This window comes from Fulmarus glacialis, unplaced genomic scaffold (assembly GCF_000690835.1).
Source record: "Fulmarus glacialis isolate BGI_N327 unplaced genomic scaffold, ASM69083v1 scaffold16815, whole genome shotgun sequence".
In the NCBI taxonomy this organism is placed as follows: Eukaryota; Metazoa; Chordata; class Aves; order Procellariiformes; family Procellariidae; genus Fulmarus; species Fulmarus glacialis.
Genome location: NW_009213803.1, coordinates 81,647 through 98,950, shown reverse-complemented (window position 1 = coordinate 98,950; position 17,304 = coordinate 81,647). Strand labels below are relative to the sequence as shown.

Genomic DNA, 17,304 nt, shown 5'->3' with positions numbered 1-17,304 from the left:
AAGCAGAAATTAATATGAAAACCTCCAAACTGCATGGAATACTCTTAGTCTCAACTGCAGTAGTTTCTGTTCAGTGTCTGGTGTCTAGAACCAAAGAAGGATTACAAAAATAAGCTTGTCTTCCAGTTGAGGAAGCTGGCAGCTAAGGACCTCTTGTTCTTTACTTTGAAATGATTAAACAGCTGCTATCTATATTAGCAGGCAGCAATTAGCAGTGTAATAGGAACAGATTAACAGCACTAATGACCACAGTTGATCATTAGCTATTAGGAGGGGAATTTATGTAAGCTGTGGTCTGTTTATAGGGGACTGGATATCTTTTAATGGTTGAAGAGCATCTTCAACTCTATTTCAACTTTCATCTGAGCAGAATTTTGCACACCAAGATCACTCTACGCTGAACTACAGCATGCCCAGGAGCTTGGCTTCAGAAGTGCACTTACAATCTGGAATGGACTCTATATGCTTTTTTTTTTTTTTTTTAAATGCTTTCATCTTGTTTCCTTGGAACTGTAACTTCGGTCCCACCTCTTCCCTTTTGTAGCACAGGTAACTGGTGTTTCTATTTACCATTACAACACTTCCACTAAGCAGTGCTTGCCTACAAACAACCAGCCAAAACAAAATGCATATCTCCTAAAGGCAATTAGAGATGCTGCAGCCAAGAAAGTACAAGCTGCCTTTCCATTGCTGAAAACAACTGTATCGGAGCACGAAGTTTAAAGACAAATCACCTGTAAGGAACTCTGATTCTTAATACTAGTAGATTTTCTTTTCCTTCCTTTCTACCTTTTTTTTTCTTCTTCATTCCCCACTCCCTGCTTTTTGCTTGAGCAAGACCTTTGTTTATTAAGGAAAGGAGCAGGTATAGGTCTAATATAGCTGTTCTGTGTTCTGCAGTGATTCATCAGGGAATCAGCTGATTTTTCTTTTAGGTTCAAATCCCTAGAGAAGCCAGGTTTGGGGGAAGCAAAAAGCAAGTGTCTCTTTCACACAACAGTTAGCTCTACTAAACTATGTTGTGCTTTTCCCTGAGAGAAGAATTGCTCTTTTTATGTAAGATTTTGAGCTTTGCATCCTTTCCATCATCTAGACTTGCCACACTAGCCTAGCTCAAGCTCTAATATGATGGAAAGTAAGGGTAACTGCATACTGAAGTGGAACTCTGCCCTCCTATTTAAAGGAAAACAATGAAATAGGCTAATAAGAAACAGCCACCTACTTTAGTTCAGGCAGTTTTTGCACCAAAACATAAACAGAATCTGTTATAAAAGCAAACAATACTGGTCATGGTCAATGGACATCTCAGGCAGCCTGTTTAACCACCAAATCAATGAAAATTTTGCTTTCTACTCATCTGCCCTCACTTTGGCCTCCAATCTGAAGAGACTCCTTTGCAGAGTGAAGCCACTGACTGTGCCAGGTGTCTCAGTTCTTAATGAGGAAGGGGCTAGATTACCATGTACAACAGGCTGTGCAAAAGACTAGCCTTGGTATTCTCCTGCCTGGTAACTTTGAGGTGATTACCAATAGTAAAAGAAATCAATGATGAAAGAGTTCTCTCCTCCTCAATAGTATTAACCAAGAGGCTTCTGATTTTAATCCAGATCTCTTAAGAGTTGAGCAAATACAAGCTCGTGCTAGAGTTTAAGCATCTCACATATAGTTAGTTTTTCAAATGCAAAGTAGTGACCAGGAGGAGAAAAGAGAACTTCCCATGCTAGGAAGCCAGTGATTTGCAGGTTACTTAGTTTTTACAATTAAGTTGCCAAGCTGTGGCATTAGAGAATGATTCTAGAGCTGTCTTGAGAGCATTGGTTGAAATAAGAACCTCGTTAAAGCCAAATTATGAATTAAGAGTCAGTATTTCCCTCTGAACACTTCCTCTCTGGATCAGGAACAGAAGACCCTAACTAGTAATTATTAAGTTGCAGGCACAGGGGTTGTTTCATAGAGATGGAAGAAAATGCACTTAACATATACCAACTATGTTTTGGTATACAATTCTTACATGATTTGGAGAGCCGAAATCAGGCAATTAATTCCTGATGCAGTTCACGAGTTGTTTCCAATTTGTTAAGTAAAAGGAAGCTAAATTATCAACATTCATATTAAATATCTGCCTTACGTGAATCGTATCTTTGTTAGTCATGGTATCTCATTATTCAGCATGTATACACATGCATACTACAGACCAAATGGATCAATTCATAATGGACAGCTACTAGATGAGAGCTTTTTAAAGCAAGTAAAGAAGACTGGATGTTATTTTAGTGCCAATCTCTGTATCATGGGAAAAAACGTTGCAGAGAATTGAACTTCATTGTACCTATAGCCATCCTTACCTCAAGTCTTTGTTCACTAGATAGATATAACAGTGCTTCAAGCCTGCTGTGGTTTCTCTAGTGCTCAAACAATAGCCTGAAATAATTTTTGCACCATTTCAGTGCAAGCATGCCTAAAGTACTCCTGTTTTTACTTCAGATCTATATTGTGGAAGCAGTTCATATGGCAGAAGCGGCACCCAAGAGACCAGTTGCAGACCAATATACACTTGAATTGCTATGTATGGTTTATTCAGACAGTGCCATTACCAATTCAATTCCATCTTTGCAGCAGCTACTAGCAGATGCCACAGACATGAAAAATCTAAAGCACTGTAGATTGCCACTGTGAGAACTGCCATTAAGAGCAAACCAAGTTCAGAGATTGAGGTGTTTCCTCTTCCAAAAGAGAAAGTATCTCTACTGTATTAGAACGTGACTTTACAAAGTTACTGCTTTCTGAGACGCGGCATGGAAACATAGGCATTCTCTGCTCAGTTCACAAATAAGAGATCTCTTTAAGCTGAGTAAAGCACTGTGATTGGTATCTGAACACTGCTAGTTGAAGGGCCCACCACAGAGTGCTGGGCTTCAACATCCAAGCATATCTGTTTATTGATAAAATAAACAGAGTACTTTCCAGGCACTGCAGCAGGTGGCATCACAGGATTCAGCCTCAAGTTTATACAGATCTCAGTTGCACTAGATTTACTGTCCCCAACTGATTTGCTATCAGAACCCAAAACCAGTTTCAGTATACATTTCTTCCCTCTGCTTCCTTTCTTTCTGCCCAGTCTCACCTCGGGGAAAAGATTAAGCCATCAATAACTTTTATGTCACATTGCTTTAAGGAAGCATGGGAAAGATAAGCAGCATAGTTACATGCACTTTTGGAGTCTTAGAAGCCTTTATAGCCTCAGGTTATGACAAGCACAATAGGTGACACAACAGTTACCTGAAAATGTCAAGGTCTTTGGGCCTAGACTAGAAACACAATTGGGTCAGTTGTTTTTACTAGTCAAAGCCAGAGATGCCTCACAGCAAGGGGTAGGTCTTTCCTGACCAACAAATGTACTGGTTGCTTTCATTTTGGGATATCTGACCAAGAGCATTAAGTACAGAGAGGAACAGCCACTAGCTGTAAGAATCTGGCACCGACAGGGAGAATTGGCATAGGAAAGCTACATGTACTCCTCCACCATGTTACATCCTCATTAGCTCTGCATTGCCTTTTGGACTGATACAGCAGACTACTACCAGGTCAGGGAAGAACTATCAGCAGAGACAGCATACACTGATTGAAGACATGTTTCTAAAGATAGAGACAGTACTCATCTTGCCTAAATAGTTTTCTAAAGAAGCAGCTGTAGCCCTAGAAAATGGTATCTGATGCCTTATTTCATGTGATAGGCTGAGCTGGAAGAATGAATTTATGCTGAAGACTTTGGCACATACTGCCTTACTACAAGAAAAGGAAAATTGTGTAGAGGAGCAACATTTGGTCTGGCACTATCTTATTGCCTCATGGCTCGAGCTGTGGCTGAGCAGTGACAGCATAGGAAACAAGTTAGCTTTCTGCAGCAGTTGTGTTCTAGCTACAGCTATCTATAACCAGGCAGCAGTAAACCTTGCAGCTGACAGTCTGGTTGCAGCAGAGAAATAAGTCACTCACACAGGCTTTGATTTGATTGTGCAGTTACAATTTATTGCATCCTGTATCCTTAGGAATGACAGCTAAAGTTTTCCACTTACCAGGCTCAAATTCCTAAGTGTAGAGGCTTTATAACTGCCATTGCATTTGAGAACATGTGCAAAAACTGATCCTGTGCCGCCCATACTAGAGTATAAACTATGTTTGCGTTAGACACGCACCCTTTGTAAACCAGTTGATGCCAGACTACTCCTTTTCATTAAAAACAACCTATGTAGGAACAGGACATTCACTTCTGTATTTGCTGAACAGATGTTAAGCTGAAATTTATATTGTGACAGCCTGAGTTGAGACAGGTTGTAGCATCCTGAGTAGAAACTAAAGTGTTATTTTCCTGCATGTGGTTTTTGAACTACCTCCCCCACCCACCCAAAACATGTAACTGCATGAAAGAGTTCAGTCTGATTGCAGATCAATCCACAAAAGGTAGCAAAGGAGTTCATAGTTGGAACAGAAAAACAGGATTTGCTTTTGACAGTGAGTCAAGTGCATACAGCTGCCTTGTAAAGGCTGAGGCTCCTGGGTGTTTTTGTGCTTTATTCACAGTCCAAGGAAGATGAAAGTTCTGGCTTTGCCTAGACAGCTGATGCTTAGTCCTGCAAGATGTGAACACTGGCAGATGTCAGTTATACTATCGCCATCTTCATCTGAAAGTCATTTTTCCCATAATACCAGAAAAAATATATTTAAGTCCTCCTTGCTCCCCTCCACTCATCCATGTGTTCTCCATAGGTCATGTAGTGTCACAGATTTGTTTGGATACTCCATGCAGTTTAATTTAAATTAGCCACTTATTCCTGCGTACTTGAATAGAGGGCCTCAATCTGCTTCTGGAAGAGCTTAACAAGGTCTGCTCGCTTTGCCTTCAGTGTTGGTGTCAAGAGTCCATTTTCTACAGAGAACATCTCTGTGTGGATGTACAGGTCTTTAACCTATTAAAAGAAAATAATTTAGCACATGGCACTTACATAATTGCTTAGAGGTCTTCCCAGCTTCCTTGAGCTCACTCAGTGCAAGAACTCAGTCTCAGGAGCTCTAGTAACTAAACTGGTTTTTTGATGCAAGTCAAACTCCTTTTGGCTGACACAGCAAGAGGATAGCAGCTCCTGCAGCCTATGGGGAACCTCCATCCATCTCATGGCAATTGCTACTGTTGCCCTGTACAGCCACCTGCCTCTTGGTCAAGAGACAGGCAGCCAGTCAATGTTTCACTGCCTACTTCAATCAGTTGTCCTGGGCAGCTCTCTTAGGTCCCATCCTGGCACAGTCAGTAACAGGAATGCAGACTTCCAGCCATTGCATTAATAATGCAGGTGCTTGTGACAAGCAGGATTTGGAAGTACTCACTTGTTCAAAGGATTTAAGACCAGCCTGTTTCCCCAGTCTGACCATATCTTCTAAAATAGCTTTCTTCACTGCCTAGAAGAAACAGAGCAGCAACAGAGTGGGTAAAGCTGCCATTTTGTAATGGCAACTCAGGACCATACCCATTGCCCAGTCAGTGAAAACTGAGGTTGGCAAGAATATATCTACATATTTCAGTGTTCAAGATTTCTCATATTAAGGCCACTACAAGGTTGTGTCTATTTTCTCACTGGAAAAGAAGCAGTGATAGCCTTGAAATGTCAAGAGACACCTATACTTAGTTCCAGTTTTTACTTTAAGGCGGCTTGCGTGATTCTCCCAGCATTAAGGCAGTTAAATTTACAAAAAAGGTGGGTAAAAATGAAGTCAAAGCAATGCAAGATTGGACTTAAGAATTAAATTCTACCTATAACTCACTAAAAAGGTAAAGCCACTCACTGGGTTTTTGCACATATCTTCATAGGAACCTTTTATTCCCAGTTTTGCTGCAAATTCTGGAAGTGTCTCAGGATCAGGAACCACTATACCTATTAGAAAAGACTGAAAACAAATGGGAATAGTCACGTTTAGATCAAAATAAGGCATCTGAAATTACTTTGATTGTCTATATGAACTTAATTGTGGACAGTATCTCTATACTAAGCCACATCTACATCCCCATCAGTTTCCAGAATTTGGAAGGTAGCTACAAGGACTTTCAAGTCACTTATCTGAGTTCTGACAGCAATTCAGAGAGCAGTTTGTCCACTATGTGTGCTAAACACTCCAGCAATTACTTTTGGCTGGTTTACAGATTGAAGACTGGCTTCTGCTAGCATTGGTGACACCTCTGTGGCAAAGGAATGGAGAAACTCTACAGACCTGCCCTTACAGACAAATCCCATGTAAGTATGTAATTAATCTTTACCCAACTTGCAACTTCATTCCAAGATCTCCTTTTCTTTGGTGTCAAGAGGGAAGGCTACAGAGACAGCCTAAAAAGTCTGAAAGGATATTCCTATAAACATGGCACTCTTGGGAACAGATCTTGTTCAAGGACTCTTGTATATGCATATGTTTGTGCCCTGATCTTCCAGAACTCATTGTGGGAGGAATCTTGCAGGATGCTCACTCCTAACATCACTTACCCTCAGGCTTTCCCCATGTACAAAGACCTGTGCTACAGGAGCACTTCTGATATAGACATTTTCTATCTTCTCTGGAGCAATATATTCTCCTTGTGCAAGTTTAAATATATTCTTTTTCCTATCGATGATCTTCAGTGTTCCATTCTAGAAGTTAAGGATACAGGCCATTAGTTTCAAGTATCTGTCTTGCTTCTGTAAGAAGCAGAAGATAATGGGTTTAGTTTTGTTTTATGAAAGGCACATGTAGTCTGGAACTGGTCTTTCCCCTCTACAGAGAAAATGGGCACTTTGTCTAATTTCTCCACGTAGCTCAGGACATGATTAAACAGCTCCTTTATTCTCCTCTGACAGAAACCAAGACACCTTGTTGTTCTTCGTTGTGGAAGTGACAGTCTTAACTACTGGCCTAACAGGTGTTATTTGAGATCTCGTAACCTAATTGGTCTTCGGAGCTTTGCGTGGAGTTACTTGGTGAATGATAACAAAATACCATGCAAGGCTTTTATCCTAGAATTCACTTCTCCAGCTTTTCAGATTACTGTAAACTAGCCAGGAATTCACATCCAAGGCATGGTTTGTATTAAGAATTACTCACTGGCAACCATTTCCCTATGTCTCCAGTGTGGAGCCAGCCATCTTTATCAATTGCTTCCGCTGTCTTCTCAGGGTCTTTCAGATAACCCTTGAACACATTTGGTCCTTTAATGCAGACCTATAGCAAGCAGAGAACATTGTTAGTCACCAAGTCTTATGTTTCAGTATTTCCTGACACACACAGGAGATGGTACCTACCTCGCCTTCATTGTTAGAAGAGAAGTAGTTCATTTCTTCCACATCATCTAGTTTTATGATATTACAAGCCAGAGGGGCTCCAACATGGCCTAAGAGAAGAAAAAAAAAAAAAAGGGCAGTTATGTTTTGGGGATTCTGCTAGCAGTTGGCCCTATTTGATCTAAAGCTAGAAAAACTAGGTCTTGAAGTGAGATGGGACAACTCAGGTATCCCCTACATATGAAAGACTTCAGTGATAGTAGATACTTAATGGCTCTTTGTTCACTGCTTTAGCAAGAACCAGTACTGTTTAAAGGAGTCTGGCACCAAATGTTCAAGAAAATTATTGTAATGCCATTTTCAGACAGTTAATGCAGATAAGTAGCAGCTAAGTCTCAATGCTAAGAGCCATTTATTGATGTAATCAACCGTGTACCACACTTGCCTCCACAGAAATCCCTCATAGACCCTGGTATTTATTTGCATTTCATCCTCATTGTGCTCTGCAGTTATTGTGTTCTCAAAGATGGTGACCTGAGCTTGAATTTAGAGTACCCAATATTAAAATCATCCTTGCTAAGATGAAAGCTAAATCTTCAAGGTCAGGTAGTCCTTCAGGAAAATAGTCAAGTATCATGTCTGATATTTTAGTCATAATTCTTTGAGTAAAAGAAGTTATTTGGGAGCTAAAGCTAGTTTCTTAGAGCCATTTGGGAAGTCCTTGTCCAGTTTGCTCAGCTCTGTACAGACACTGCTTTCCTGTACACTGGGTCGGGGTCTAAGGTGACCTATGTCACTTCACGCAAGAGATCCTCAACTACTTGAGTCAAGAATTTTGGTACCTATTAAGCATACAGGTGACTGTTGCTACCAAGAATCACTTTGAGGTTAAGTATCCAGGATTTAACTTTCATTGAACTAAAAGTAGTAGAGCACCTAAGCTTGAGTGCCACTTTCTGTTGACAGCTGTGGGAGAGTTTCCAAGTCTCGCCTACCATACCTGTTGTCCAGTCTCCCGGCATTGAGAAAGTGCATCCAGCTGAGCATTCAGTCTGGCCATAAGCTTCAAAGATCTGTGTGAGAAGGGATGAATATTCTTGAAACATCAAGTCATTCATGTGAAAGAGCTGTCAACTATGCCTGTGCTCAAGTCTTCTTCTTGGGAAGGAAGCCAAGACAATCTTAGCCTTTAAGACTTCTTGGTCTTATGGGTGTAACCAGATGTTCTTCAAGTTCACCTATCCAAACCTTGCTTTGGTCACCTCATTCTCTGAACTTCATTCTTAAGTGTACTACATTGGGAGCTCATTGACTGTCAAGGTAAGCGACAAAGCTCAGAGGCAGCTGCCTGACTTTGAGTGCTGCATGTTCCTGTTTCTGCTGCTCTATTCCTCTTCCCAGAGCCTACAGGATAGTTTTTTGGTAGTGTAGTTTGAAGCCAGCCCTGCAGAATTTTGTTCCTGTTACAGTTAACTCGGATCAAGCAGCCTGAAAATACTGAAGACTGACAGCAATCTCCCCAGGACTGGACCACAGCTGTATCTTTGGTCACTTATTTGGGCATAATCAAACAGGTCTTACTTTAAGAAAAGAAAACTCAGCTTACCTGACAGCCCAATGCTGCTCTAAGAAATGTCAGGACAGAGGGAGATATAGGGGCTGCGCCTGTTACCATTATACGCACTTTTCCACCCATGGTTTCCTATAAGTGAAATAGAAGCCATCAGATCCTCCAATACTACATTACTCAGCTTCCTTACACTTGGAATAACTTACCTGAACTTTTTTGAAGATTAGCTTATCCCAAATGCTGTCATTTCGAATTATGCCCTGTTTTATTTCAGCCATCTTCATAATAACAGCAAAGTTTAACAGGCAGCGTTTCACTGGGCTCTTTGCACCACTTTGTATCTGCAAGGAAAAGTATCGGTGGCTCTTGGGTTTAACTCACATCTGTACCTCCAGTTCTTGCTTTGTTAGGAGGCACCATATCTTACTTTGATGTTCTAGGGTCTGTCTTCACTACTGCCATGGTCTAGGAGATGAACCAAGGGGCAATACTAATTTGTGTTACTGCTGACTTCAGCCATAGCTTTGAGGGATAGGGATCCTCCTATCTTTGCACTTGCTTCATTTGCATTCCAAAAGTAAACAAACTTTTTATCCCTGAACAGCAACAGACTTAGCCCAATCATGACTGGATACACTGTTCTTCCAGGCCCCAGGATTCTTTCCATCTCCTCAGAAGGGATTTTAAAGAATTCTTCGTGCTAAGGACTAATTAACTAGTGGTGATGTTATGATGCATTCAATATTAAACTTGTATGCTTGCTTAGATATATGATGATTTAGCTAAAATTGCTCACATACCTTGTCATATACCCTATTGAGCAGTCTTGGTACAACTGGAAATAGCGTTGGCTTCAAGGTTTTCATGTCATCTGTTAGCAACTTGATGTCTCCTTGGAAGAAGCCTACTTTTGCTCCACAGCTGTAGATCAGAGTCTAAAAATTGACCAGACTAAGCTTAGTCAAGGATAATTCTTAGCTTCATTAGCCATAATTATTCGTCTATGGAAAGCAGCATGATTTCTAGTGCCCAGTGGTAGGAAAGTTCTTGTGTGAATAGGTTTTGAGGAAATACAGACGACTTTCATACCTTTTACTATAATTTGATTTATAGAAGCTCAGATGCATAGTTTAAGTTCTGGCATGCAACTTTGATTTGTAGTCCACGAGCACCACAAAACAAAGTTTCACGTTATGGTTGAATACAGTTAATATGAGCTTCACCACATTTGTAACAGCTATTCTATTTTGATATCTTTTGAGATACCTAGAAATATAAATACAAAGCAACAGAAGAATTTAACAGCTTGACAAGGAACAGGACAAAACACATTCTGTTTTAAACACTGGGTTTGGAATTGAGGTTAAGAGAGTGTTCCAGAGACCATTACATGTAGAAGAGTTAGATCCTGCCACAAAGTTGCTAATGTTCCCTGTAGGAAGTGTTCCTTACACAACATGCTGGAGAAGTGCATTAATTGGAAGACTAGAACTTCAGCTTGGGAAACAGACAGGCAGGATGACACAGCCCAGCAGATAAACAGTGGAGAACATACCACTGTTTACCTCCAAGTACCAAATCCACTGGTCTTAAACTGCTTCCTCTTCATGCATTAGCTTTCACTATGACTAAGGTCTTGATGCTGTTAATTTCCCATGCTGTTTTCTTAGTAAATCACAGACTCAGTGAGGCTGGACTGAAGAACAAAGCTTCATTTAATGAAGCTAGTAGCCATACCTTGGAAAAGTAACTAGGCATTACTTAGTCAGTTCAGAGGTTTTATTTTAGGTAGGTGGTCTTAACCATTTAGGTATGGCTTCTAACAAGTGTTACTGTCTGAAGTAGTTCATACATCCAAGATCTTCTACAGAAGCCTGCACACAGTCTACTTACCTGTACAACTCTCTCAAACATGTGAGCCAAGGGAAGATAGGATATGGTGATATCTGAAGTTGTACACTCAATTGTGTCCTAGAGGGGAAAGAAATAGAAGTAGGTTAGCACTCCCTATGCCTGCTTGAGTTACTCTTAAGTAGAAAGTGAATAAAGTTTGGATCAATTTGAGTACTTTGAAATAGACACTTCAAATGACTGAAGCAACTCAGGCTCATCCATCACCTCTTCAAAATTTGCAGCTGTAACTCAGCCATACTAGATCAAGATTAGTTTTATGTTTTGGCAAGACTTGAAATAGGGTAGTTTAGTACTCTTGGCATTTAGGACTGACTCATTCTAGAATAACTTCTGTGTAGAAGTTCTTGTTCAAGGTTAAACCAAGTTTCTTGCAATACTATTGTCCCATTGAAACATGGGCACTTAGGAAAGCATGAGTTTGCTGGGAGTGAATGGTTTGCAGAAAATGCCCACATTAAAGCTAGTTTCATAACTGAGTGACATAGCCTAGAGATCACCATTAGCAGTAGCTTACCTCTGTGCATCTAAGGAAGGAAGCAGCATTTGCAACCACATTTTGATGTGTCAGCATGGCTCCTTTAGGGTTACCTTTGGAGAGATCGAGCAAAGTCAGCTGTGGCTCTGACTGTGTCTGCTGTCAGTTTCCCAAGTCTTGTTTGGCTCAGTTTGAACTATCTTGGTATTAGACTCAGTTATAGCACGCATTGTCTTAAGAGATCACCAATATGCCTCATCTTGAGCGCTTTCAGCTATGGGTATTACATAAAGGAAACGTCTACTGAAACAGCAGAGTAATTAGAAGTAGCATAGAGAATGCTGAAATGATGTTTCTCTAGCCCCTGTGGATCAGAATACAGACACAGTTAAACAACCAATCTCTTTAACATTAAGACTCAGTATTTTTCCTAGGGTAAGACAACATGAATTTGGCTATTCTTCCCCCCAGCTCTAAGAAACTTTGTCTTAGTGTCCTTGACTTGTAGTTTTAGTGGGGAAGCATCACTATATATTCTCTTACCTGTGGTTCCACTGGTAAAACACACGACGCAAAGATCTTCAGGCTTAGGAGGCTAGAAGGAAAAAGCCACATAAGGTCAACAGAGTAAGGATTATGTTGCTTATCAGTATTTACATACACTTCCTAAAGTGGGATGAACCCGGAATTCTGTTTGGAAACAGCAAGACAAGATACAAAAAAAATCCTGCCAGCCTCCCCTACTAGCAGCATGGCAAGAGGTCTTTTCCATGACTAGTTTTGCAAGTTTATAACTGTTCCACAGAGATACTTACAACTGGTTCTCTGATGTTGTTTTGTCCCAGCTCCTGCATTAAAGAGAAAATACAGCTTAACAATTACAACAGAAATATGTGCAACAACAGTAGATGAATAGGTAATTGCATTTCAAATGCAACATTTGTTTTTACTTTGCCTCTTGATAGTCTGTCTCATTCAGAAATAAATGTTGGTCTTCTGAATTTAATACACACTACTTGGAAAAGCTGACTCTTGGGGTTGTGGAAAGCATGAATTTGAATGCGTAGAAAGTGATCAGAACTACTTGAGGAATTTGGAAGTCCTGAGTGGAGATATTTCATTTTATTTGATGTAGGCCACATCTCTTGTACTTTACATTTATGCATCATATCTGGAAGATTAAGCCTAGCATTGGGATGTCAAAGCAGCCGGTAATTTGCCCTTTCAGTTTCAATTAGACTCAACTGCCATCATAGAAGCCTGGTAAATCCTGTTACAACTGCACCATGAATTAAGCTAAGGAAGTCTTCAGTTTAATGCACACTGACTGTCCACAACACATAAATACAACTTTAGTCAATGGTTTGAACTCTGCAAATCCATTTGGCTGAACATATCAAGTTTCAAAATGACTGCTCATCAAGATCTCAGGTACAGGTGTGACAACTGGATAATGCTTACATTAAAGTGTCATTATTGCGAGAGAAGGTCCAGATGTCTAGCTGGCAAGGTATTCTTCTGCAAGATCAAGCAGAAGCCTTTAGTCACCTACCTCAACCTCCTGCAGTGCTAGAATTTCAACTCCCACTTTAGCTCCTCTGTCCTTGAGCTCTTTATCAAAGAGATCCATGAGAATGATAATCTTCAGACATGGGGTCTTTTCTTGCTCACAGTTCTCAAGCAAGATCTGTGCCTTCTCAGGCTTGTCACAGATCACTATGCTTATGTCAGCTATAGAAAAGAAATTACATTTCAGAAGTCTGTTTAGAAGACATGAGGCTAGTGAGTGACAGCTCAGTACCATATACATTTAGAACAGCATTGGTTTGTTCTAAAGCCATTTGCATTTGTTCATATGGATTCAGTGGCTGGCTTGCCATGCTAAGAAGGTTCCTCCTACCATGGCCAACTGATTGGGCAAACTTGAGATTCAAGCTATAAAAAATGAGGGCCAATGCTGAGGAACTGAAGACAAATATCTTCAGTCACAGTTAGACTTTTGGTATTGCCATAAAAGCTCAGAATTGTCCTGACTGATTGTTTAGGTTTAGCCATCTTCCTTAAATCTAAAGAAATTTAGACCTGTTTGAAAGAGGTAGCTAAAATTCTTGAGTTAATGCCTCAGCTTCCCTGCATGTGCAAGAGACTTTTATGCAATTACAAAAGCATTTCTCATTAAGTTGGCAGAGGAATTGGATTTGACAGAACATGCCGGTCCCCTGTTAGCCTAGTAAGTCACAGCTATGTAGTCCCAAGACAAGACCTGTTTGCAAGGTTCACCAGCATAACTGTTGAAGTGATTTTGCTTGGCAAATCCTGTTTATGGGTTGGATCCCAGATCGTTGTGACAGCAGTGGATTTTTATCTCCCCTAAGACTGGGGGAAGAAAGTTTGAAGATTTATTCAAGCTTCCTCACCAGTTTCTTCCATGATGGCATGCTAGTTATTGCTTCAGTGGAACAACAGGCCCTAACCAGATAGATTAAACAGATTTAGGCATATCTTTACCCCTCCCTCCTCCACTCTTTACATCCTACAACTTTAAATCAGAGACACACATCTAGTTTAATTTGCATGCAAGCCTGTCTGCATTGTCTGATTGTTTGGCAGTGTGGGAGTTCAAGATTGCAAAACTTCAAATAGCAAATAGTTGAGCATTCTCATTGCAGGATGGTCCACAGGATCTAGCAGGTCTTCAGTGGACTTGCACTTAAGACACTAGGAGACATAGGAAGCCCACTGGCTTCTTCTAGGCATTGAACCATGTCCCCTGCAAAGCAGCTTCATTTACAGAAATTAAGTGTCTATAAAAGTATAAGAGCAGAAAGGTTAAACCTACTCTGATTTTTGCATCAATTTCCCTTGAACTTCAGCCTTCTCAAAACAAAGCTTCTTAGAGAAATCATTATGAAATAATGGAAGTCAGTATTTACCTTTGTTAACAATATATACAATGGCCTCTGGCCCCAGAGTGTCATAGAGTGGAACAGCAACCATTGAGTAAGTGTAGCAGGCATACTCTGAAATGATCCACTGAAGAGAGAAAACAGTACAGCTAAGGAAAACTAGCAGCTCACAAGACAGGATTACCTACAGCTTTCATACAGCTTGACTAGCCCATGCACACATTAGTAGTGGGGGTTGTGTAAGGAGCACGTCCATGAGATTCTTAGAGTAGCGAGGGTTCAAAATTGTTGTATTACATGCGTGGCATGGTATGTGCTCAGTCAGTAATAAGGGAACTGGGAAGGGAAAAGCCAGTTGTGATTGTTCCTCATGTGGCCTCAAGCTACTTAAATACAGACCCTCCTCTCTCCCCAAGGTGTCAGAATATTCTGGGAAAGACTATTCAATTTGTTGCTTACCTCTGGCCTATTCTGAGCAAAAATGCCAATAAACTGGTTTGGTGATGGTTTGCATCCTTTCTGCAGAAGCCCTGATCCCAGGTATTGAGCTCTGTCCAAAACCTGTAAGATAGTTTTCCCCCACTTTAGTGTTACAAGACAGTATCTCAAATTAAATCATCTCTCACATGCAGTACTCACTTGTTTATATGTCAGCCACTGATAAGGTTGGTTGGGTTTTCTGTAGCCTAAACAGGTACCATTTCCTAATGGAAGAATTCAGAAAAGCAATTGTAAAGCTCAGTATTGAAGTTGCATAGCACTTCAATGCAACACTTCTGTAAGTGGGAAATATTTTCAGTCAGACATCCAGCTAACTGCATGGAGCATGGAAGTGCACAGCGTCCATAGTTAAGCACTCTGCCCAAACCAAGATTATAAGACTATTGGCTTTATCCTTACAAGCAATACTTCCAAGATATGGTGATACTTTCCCATTTCACAACCCACGTGAGATTGAAATAGCTTGCAAGCTATCACCTATTTCCATGCATGGGACCCCTGAAGTCACATGTGAACAAATTCATACCTGTTGTAAGCAGGCAGTAATTTTACACTAAAACCCACATCGTAAGACAAAGCAGAAGTGTTTCCTCCAACTCCCTCTGATGCTTAGTATCTGCTGACTCTTCACTGAACTTTACCATCTTAAGCTTCTGACGTTTGTTCCTGCCCAGTCTGCCAACTAATGCTACTTCTGAATTGGGGGGGGGAGAGAGAACAAAACAAAACAAAACAAAAAACACCACACAAAATATATCTGTCACTCCACCCCACAGAAGGCTAGGAAAGCTTTTGCTAGCCTGAATTATTACTATAGACAAGAGGCAAGGCAAAAGAGCTTGGAATAATTTTATTTATTTGTGATAAGCAAGTACTAACTAGCAGATGCAAAGCTTACCAGAAACATGCAGTCCTCTCTGGAAAATTTCATACAAGGTTTTACCATCTTCATAGTAGTAAGAAATCAGGTTATTATCTGTCAAGAGTGCACCTCTTCTGGCTCCTCCCTAGGAACAGAGCATAGTTATGAAACAGTGCAGAACAGACGCAATGTCATTTGTTCCTCAGCCATTCTCCCAGCAATCCCCTTTAAAGCATTTCAATAGCATTGCATTGTTAGGGTAGTCTCATTTTCCTTCCTGATTTTGATCTACTCAATCATCAGTCGTAAGCAGAGGAATTTTCTAGATGGCCTAGATTAATATTCAATTACAGGTTATTAGACCTTGACTTGATTGAGTGCTACCATTTGCCTAGTTACATGAAGTCTAGCACCAGCCTCAAAGCTGATGCAAAGCATTTAAAATACAGAAAAAAAGTCAGTGACAGCCAAGGCCATCTGGTAAAAAGCCCACCTAACCCTGTTGGCAAGGGCTGCTCTTTCTTACTCTTAGTGTCTTAATACTTCCCTTCTCCCCACCATACTGTTGAGTCGTACACCTGGGAGAGAAGGCTGTGTATATCAGTCAGGAGAGTTTCCGCTGATAATCAGAGTCAGAATGGATTAGGATTCAGATTAAGCTCAAAAACAGTCCATGCCCACAAGCAGAGTAAGTATTACCTCAATTCCTACTGACTGCTTGTTCAAGTCAACAGGAGGCAAAACAGGTTTTGGCCTACTTATCACCCACAGGAAGATGCCAGCTCCAAATACAATAAGACTAATCAATGCTGGTGTTGGGAGCGGTGAGAACAAGACTTGAAGTATCCAGATCATTGTGCTGGGTCAGTGGAGCCAGAGCTGAACCTGAAACAAACAGGAGGTTTAGTAGACATGAGTTAGAAGCACTCACTACCTATAAGCCATGGTTACTTAAGCAGTTTGTTAGGCAATACTACAAATAATTTCAGCAGTTTGCCCCTAAAGAACGCTGGTACAATAATGAAGCATGCTTATGCAATGCTTTAAGCCTCTTAAGAGATCTCAAGTCACCTGTCCCCATAAATCTTAATCCATGCTGCATCCCCCTCCACAAAAAGCTGAAGCCTGATGAAGTCAGACGAGGAACAGGTGTCAATTCTTTCTATTCAAGAGTAAAAATATGTCTGGGGAAAACCAGTATATAATTTCCCAAATTAAGTATAACAAAAAATGCCTACAGTTCAGTGATGTGAGTAGTGGAAGTAAGAAAACTCCTCAATATTATAGCTGTCCGATAGGAGGGGTTATTGCTAAGATAGTAGTGGTATTGCTAAATTACATGTTTGTTACACCTACATCTAAGTCTGCAGGACAAGCAGTATCTTCATGATCAGCTGCTCTTACTGGAAAGCAGGATTTATGCTGGACAGGTTATCTCAGATAGTGAAAGTGTGTTCAGCATGAGGTACGGCACAAGTCAAAACTGTGAAAGTTACTTTCCACTAGGAAGTGGTGACCTGGAAGTCAGTGTCTGCAATGGAAGTCTAGCTGGGAAATATAGAAGCAGTTCTGCTGCTCGCGTCCTCCAGAGTCTCTTCATTCAAGGGCAGGGAAACAAAAACTGAGAATGCAGGATTTCTGAGAGACAAAGAGACACCTACCTCAGCCGCCTCCTCCCTTAGAAACAAGTACTTTAATCTGTAAAATGTTCTGGTATGTTTAAGATTGAATGGCCAAGACAAATCTAGCACGGGTGACTGCTTTTTGTCTGGATCAAC

At 40.6% G+C, this 17,304-nt stretch overlaps 1 protein-coding gene across 3 annotated transcripts; it reads right to left on the bottom strand.

Annotated features, from left to right (window-relative positions):
- Positions 1–4,650: 4,650 nt before the first annotated feature.
- ACSL5 (acyl-CoA synthetase long-chain family member 5) lies at positions 4,651–16,381 on the bottom strand. Of its 3 annotated transcripts, none has more exons than XM_009578332.1 (20): positions 16,226–16,381; positions 15,563–15,671; positions 14,803–14,867; positions 14,623–14,724; positions 14,191–14,290; positions 12,810–12,988; positions 12,073–12,105; positions 11,801–11,852; positions 11,297–11,370; positions 10,762–10,839; positions 9,669–9,803; positions 9,075–9,209; positions 8,905–9,000; positions 8,299–8,371; positions 7,320–7,408; positions 7,123–7,239; positions 6,528–6,671; positions 5,839–5,940; positions 5,383–5,454; positions 4,651–4,967 (listed from the first exon to the last, which is right to left on the bottom strand). In XM_009578332.1, the coding sequence occupies exons 1-20, from the start codon at positions 16,379–16,381 to the stop codon at positions 4,827–4,829; spliced, it is 2,052 nt and encodes a 683-aa protein (XP_009576627.1). In that variant the 3' UTR covers positions 4,651–4,826. The 3 variants fall into 3 exon arrangements, with proteins under 3 accessions (XP_009576627.1, XP_009576628.1, XP_009576629.1); XM_009578333.1 differs by having other exon boundaries at positions 9,669–9,789; positions 10,751–10,839; positions 14,623–14,711; positions 14,790–14,867; positions 16,226–16,279; XM_009578334.1 differs by lacking the exon at positions 14,623–14,724 and having other exon boundaries at positions 9,669–9,789; positions 10,751–10,839; positions 16,226–16,279.
- Positions 16,382–17,304: the final 923 nt, after the last annotated feature.

Excerpts from the sequence above, each read along its gene's own strand:
- ACSL5 (XM_009578332.1), bottom strand. The coding sequence starts at position 16,381 with ATGATCTGGATACTTCAAGTCTTGTTCTCACCGCTCCCAACACCAGCA. Across the intron at positions 15,672-16,225 it reads AGCAGTCAGTAGGAATTGAG|GGAGGAGCCAGAAGAGGTGC; the intron begins GTAATACTTACT and ends CTCTGTTCCTAG. Across the intron at positions 14,291-14,622 it reads TTGCTCAGAATAGGCCAGAG|TGGATCATTTCAGAGTATGC; the intron begins GTAAGCAACAAA and ends TTCTCTCTTCAG.